Below are 6,000 nucleotides of genomic sequence, written 5' to 3' on the forward strand. Positions count from 1 at the left end.
TGTAACTGACAGAGACACTAGGCCTGTTTTTTTTTTTTTTACAAGTGATTATATACTATTAAAACTCACAGTACCCTGAGTACTCTTTTTCCCTAAGCTTTCTTGGAGCCAACTATCACTGAAAATAACACAGTTCCCCATAGGATAAATAATACTTACATGGTACAAAGCTCTTTCAAATCTTTAATTAAAAGACCAAAGATCTAGTCCTAAAGGTCTTTGGCTCTGAAATTCTGGCAGAGTCACCTAATCTGTCTGGCTCTCTGCTTCCTTGGTAAATAATGGATGACAATTTTGATGAATATACTAATTAATATTTCATAATCACCATCTCCAACGGTTCTAAATGTTTTACAAGCAGAAACTCACTGAACCCTCACTATGAAATATACTATTATTACCCCTTTTTATAGCAGACAAAACTAAGGCACAGAAAGGCTAAGTACCTTACCCCCCATCCAAAAGCTAAGACAATCAACTGGCCTGCCATATCCAGGCCAGGCCTAGGATACAATGACTTTTGTACAAACAGTGTGAAGAGTGAAGGTGAAAGTCTTCCTATACCTCCTGTCAATGAAACAGGTGATCAACAATCAAGGAGAAAACAGATGTTTATAAACAAAAGCTTTTTCAAAATCCTTTTAGGATTATTGGCTCAAGACTTGGCCTCCTTTCACAAAAACAATAACACAACACCTCTTCACAAAAAGGAGGGTTCTCCTGAGACCAGTATCAATGCTGTAATGTTTTCCTCTGCCAACTACAGATTCTCTTCCAGGGAAGTACATCCTGACTTGAAATCTCCAGTAACATTAAGATCATCTCTAGGCAGGAGGTGTTAGGAAATTAAATTTTATTTGAATATATTTTAAATGTTTTGTGAATCACAGAAAGGAGCTATTGTTTGGTGTTAGAATCAAGTATGAGGCAGTGCGAGGCAGTGCTCCTTAAGTATCAGCGTATATCGGGGTAACTTTTAAAGGGGGAACAAACTTATGATTAATTGCTACGTTTGGAACTACGCACCCTACGAAAAATTTAGAAACCGGCTAGGATAAATGTCCTTTGAGAGGTTCCTGAAGAACCCTTACCTTTATGCATCTTTGCATCCTGTACTACTGTGCACCGCATGAAACCTGTACCTAAGCATTTCCTGGAGATAGATCCACAACAGTAAAGTGTTATATTATAATCAAAAGAATGAAAGTAGCAAAACAAGCAGATTTCAAACTGAATTTAGTACAGAAATAAAACCGTCTAATAATGCAAAGATTAAGTACTGGTCCTTCTCAAACACAAAAATATGCTCCTGCTGTCGGCAGATCTTTCACTTTCAAAAAGAAAAACAACAACAAAACCACCAGGAAATTTCAGCCTCTTTAATCCTAAACAGCTGAATCATTCACATATTCAACCGTCCAGAACTGTCAGTGCAAGCTCTGTTTTTTTGGGAAGTCCGAATTTAAGATCTTCCCTAGGAGAACACTGAAGAATTACAGAAAATTAACGGGATTCCCAAAAGACACCGACTTGACAGGAGCTGCGTTATCCTTAATCAAACAGGAGGCCCTGGCGAACCCATCACTCTCTGGTGAAGTAAAAATACCATGCTGAGAAAACGTATTCGTTCTCCAACGAACGTTTATTAAATGTCTACTTGGCACAAGGCAAACGGGCATAGGATCTCTGGAATGGGGGCGCCGCGCCAGTCGGCTCCTCTGCGGGGCCCACCACCCCTGCCAGCCAGACGCGCCCAGATGCACCGGCCAGGCGCCGGGGTGGGGGTCCCCGGACCCGCCCCTCCGGCTCCTCCTGGGCTCGCCTCCCACCAACACGGGTCTCCGAGAGAGGCGGCTTCAACCGTGGCGAAATGAACAAATCTGTCCCGCCGCGGAGGCGACGGCACCCCACCAGGTGAGGCCGTGGGACACCCGCCCCCGCACCAACGCGAGGATAACGCCGGGCCGGAGGGGGCGTGGAGGGCGTGGGGGCCCTCTGGGGGCCCCAGGGTATGTCTGGAGGGTGTGTGGGGGCTGAGAGACTCCGAGAGATTCTGGAGGTTCCAGCGGACTTACAGGGGTGAGGTCTGGGGGCTCGAGGGGGATCTCTGGGGGGCGCGCGGGGGTGTTGAGAGCCCCTGGGGCGTTCTTGGGGAGGTGTCTCTGGGAGGCTCTAAGGCTTAGGAAGCCTGGAAGATGCAGGGGAAATAAGGGCCCACAGGCGTCTCAGGGGAGAGAGGGGATTCAACAGGACGCGCGTGGGGCCGGCTGGCTGGGGAGGGAACCCGCGACGGAGACCCCCCCGGGCACTCGCGGTCTGGCACTCACCCAAACAGCCCCCGGAGGAAGGAGTGGGAGGCCTTGACTCGCTTCTCGGCCTCCGCCATCAGCTGCACCGCCTCACGCTCCTTACCCGCGTTGTCCATGTCGGCGCCTACCGCCGCCACAACCTCCTCACCCGGCTCCGACGCGCCTTCCGCTCCTTCACCCTTCTCTCCCAGAGGCGGGGAGCGCAAGCGTGGCGCGCAAGGCCTATCGGGACTTGTAGTGCCGGGTCGGGCCCTGACGGCAGGGATGGGTGAGGCGTCAACTACAATTCCCAGAAGGCCGTAGAGCCGGGCGGGGTGGGGATCGGAGCGTGCAGACTGCCGGCGACGGGGATTTTCGGGGCGAGGGGCGTGACTCTCCGTAGGGGTCTTAGTCCAAGGTGAACTTTAGTAATTTAAGTATGGGAGGAAATGGAAGATGACGCGTGGCTTTCTAGTAAGGATAACTTCAAACACGGAGCATCACATTGGCTCAGGAATCCCTTGCTCACCACGATTGACACCTGGCAATGGAATGGATGAGGACACGGGGGATAGCAAATTGGAACATTCAACCTAAGCGCAAGTTCTGGAAAAGGGAATCTAACGCAGCCACCAAAAGCAATTTCATTAACCATGTGGTGCCCATCCACCCACCCGCCCACCAGCAACAGCTGGCAGAAAAAGCCATTTTTATCTCCAGAGCAAGGCGTTTAAGAATGTATCACTTTCCCCAGTATAAATTCAGTTATTTTTCAGTCTCTTCGTATTATGACTTAATGTCGGTCCTGTCTTAGTTGGTTATAAATAAGTTGCATTTATACTATATATGCATAATCCACTCTTTTAATTGACAGAATTATTTTACATGGATGGGAAGCTTTGAGCTGTCTTATTCTTTACATGGTGCTAGCCATAAGGGGGTGAGTCTCCTGGGGCACAATTTGGCCTGCCCCAAGGACTTCTAATTTACTAGCAGAACTATCCATAGATGCTATCATGTGCCAACAATTTCAAGGCCTGTCCTGGAGGGAATGGATTTTCTTGTTTTGTTTTGTTTTTGTTTTATACGAAATCTAGACCAATTTACATTTGGCAATGCTAAAGCAGAGGTGGTGAAGCAAATATGATAATCACTGCCAAATGAGAACTTTGACAATGTCAAACTATTAACAACAACACTGTGGGCACTGGCACATGAAATACGTCTAAGAAAATGAAGTCTGTCTTTAGAGAGCAAGGCAACAAAGGCCAAACTCCTAGAAAGGTAACTAAAGCATATGTTGCAGAGTTCATACATTGAAGGCACTCTAGAGATGGAAGGAAGTATCAGATCTTCAGGCAGAATTTACTTACTATTACTACATGCAACACTCTAACTTGGAAAACCTAATTTGTGTGCTTTTGAAGCAGTATTGGAGAATAAGGAGGCAGGAAATTAGAGGTGTCAGTAAATGTAATATTAAAGAGAGAAACTGCAAAATCAGACATAAGCATTTGCGAAGCAGTGCAGTCCATGGGGATTTCATGGAGTGGGGCCAACTCAAAAGCTAAGTGCTGCATCATTACGTTGATTAAAGCAGCTCCCAAAGCTGGCCCAAAGTAAAGGATGTTCAAGAAATACTGATCCCTAAGCTGCTGGCTTTTTATATCAGGATCTCCTGAGGTTGGGGTCTAGGAAGTGTATGTTTTAAAAAGAACTCTCTGCACTATTGTAAAGCATACAATTCTAGATTCTGAAATCTGTGGTCAGCTTAAAAGGAGGTAGAATGGACTGCCTCCTCTAAGCCAGAACATGTAGCTAGGGGTGGCAGGGTACATCTTGACATTTTTTTAAATATATTTCTGGGTATTTCCTTCATTCTTTTCTACTGACAGGCACTCCCATCCTTCCCCAGTCCACATCCAGTGGGAAAAAAAAACTTCAAACCCTAACTGTTGTGTAGAGCACTTGTTTTCTTCTTCCAGAGGCAAGATAAGGGGAGGTGGCAGGGCAGAGAGAAAAACCTCAAAGAATGAGGATGACTGAGAGACAGGTGAGGAATCCTCCAACCAGGAGGGAAAAGGAGACATGCTCTGCTGTGGCCAAGGAGAGAGAGAAGCCCCCAAGTAAAAGCTGTCCTAGAGTAGGTCCAAAGGCCCCATGACATACACCTGTGCTGACCAGCATGGTGGCCACTCACCACAAGTGGCCATTTAAACCTAAATCAAATAATATGAAATCAAATGTAAAATTTTGTTCCCCAGTCTCAGTAGCCACATTTCAACTGCTCAATTGCCACGTGTATCTAGTAGCTGTCATATTGGAATGCATAGATACAGAACATATTATTGCACAAATTTGACAATGCTGGCCTAGACATATCTTGCCTTTCAGCAACTCTGGATATGGGGAAGAAAAGACTTCAGGCAGTTTCTGAGAAGACGAAGCAAGAAAGGAGGAGACTGCACCCTTTACCAGGCAGAACCAAGCAGAACCCGCAGGCCTTTCCCTATGATTGGGGTAGACTCAAGTGCATTCAGACCAAATGAACACACAGGAAGTTAAATTGGAATGTCAAGTGTCCAACTATTCACCCTGAGAGGTTCTCTGCAAAGGCAAGGCTGAAGCCATCTTCAGCTGTAAGAGAGGCAGGATCAAAAAATGATCCTTGTGAAAAACAAGGTGTGGCCCTTTGCATATATTCATAGAAGGGGGTGCATCATGGGAAGAGTCCTGTGTGGAGACCAGCACCAAGGGAAGGTGCAGTGGGCACAAATGCATTGTACCTCCAGGATTGTCCGGGCTGGTGTCTTGAGTGGCCAGTGCAGGGGCCCAGTGCACTGGGTATCCCCCGTGCAGCTGGCCTCCACTACCACTGCCTGCCCCGCAGCCGAGCAGCAGCTACCAGGTCCTGAGTTCACTTAGTGTCACCCACCTCCCCTCCCTCTGATTCTAAAGTCTGCAGGAAACTTCTGGCCGTAACTAGCATTGGGTTGTCCATATGCCTGTGGGCCCCTACTGCCAGAACCTGCAATTCTCCTGAGGGTTTACTTTGGTCTTCCCAGCCTGCTCTGCTTGAATGCTGAAGAAGTGGGGAGAATTAGTAACTATATTAGCAAGGAAATTAACGTCTCTTGGCCTGCCAGGAGCAGTCCTCAATCAATGAGTGTTGGAAAACTGGAAGATAAATATCCTTCTGGTGGGATAACTTCGAGCAATGTTTTACACTCTCTCCCATAGGGGTTCCCAGTGGCAATGAACTCCAGCCACCCACAGTAGAACATTGCTTCTTCTGTACTCTTTATTGACTTTCTTCCCTTACCTTTTCCCACACTCCTACTGGTGCTGCCTTCTGGTGTCACCTCCCAGGAAATTGCTTTCACTAGAATCCTTGTCTCAAGCTCTGCTTCTGGCAGAACACAAACTAAAACAGGGAGCGTATGCACTGAGGACCAATAGGAGTGTTCTGGTACCCGGGCCCAGTCATGGTGTTCATTACAAATTCATAAATCGGTATTGTCATCTGTGGATAACTGTATACTTGGGGTTCTGGTTGCCACTTCAAACTTAGGGTTGTAAAACTTTAGTAGTTGTTTATTATCGTTATCACTTGTGGTTCTGGCGGCTGACTGGGCTCAGATGGGTCGTTCTCACTTGGGGTCTGTCAGTCAGGTGGTTGCTAGAGCTGGAGTCATCTCAGGGCTTTCTACTC

The 6,000-nt window shown here is 47.0% G+C and overlaps 1 protein-coding gene across 3 annotated transcripts in view; it reads right to left on the reverse strand.

The window, feature by feature from the left end:
• Positions 1-2,506, reverse strand: part of NAPB (NSF attachment protein beta) — a 41,604-nt gene extending 39,098 nt beyond the window's left edge. For 2 of the 3 annotated variants that reach the window (XM_034640250.1, XM_034640251.1), the window contains exon 1: positions 2,413-2,487. Coding sequence is in view for 1 of the 3 variants with exons in the window: in XM_002925463.4 (XP_002925509.1) it covers positions 2,328-2,425 (98 nt within the window). In the remaining 2 variants the exon portion in view is untranslated. Of the gene's footprint in view, positions 1-2,327 lie in introns of all 3 variants that reach the window. The other variant, XM_002925463.4, reaches the window with a different exon arrangement.
• Between the last annotated feature and the right edge of the window lie 3,494 nt (positions 2,507-6,000).

This window comes from Ailuropoda melanoleuca, chromosome 13 (genome assembly GCF_002007445.2).
Source record: "Ailuropoda melanoleuca isolate Jingjing chromosome 13, ASM200744v2, whole genome shotgun sequence".
In the NCBI taxonomy this organism is placed as follows: domain Eukaryota; kingdom Metazoa; phylum Chordata; class Mammalia; order Carnivora; family Ursidae; genus Ailuropoda; species Ailuropoda melanoleuca.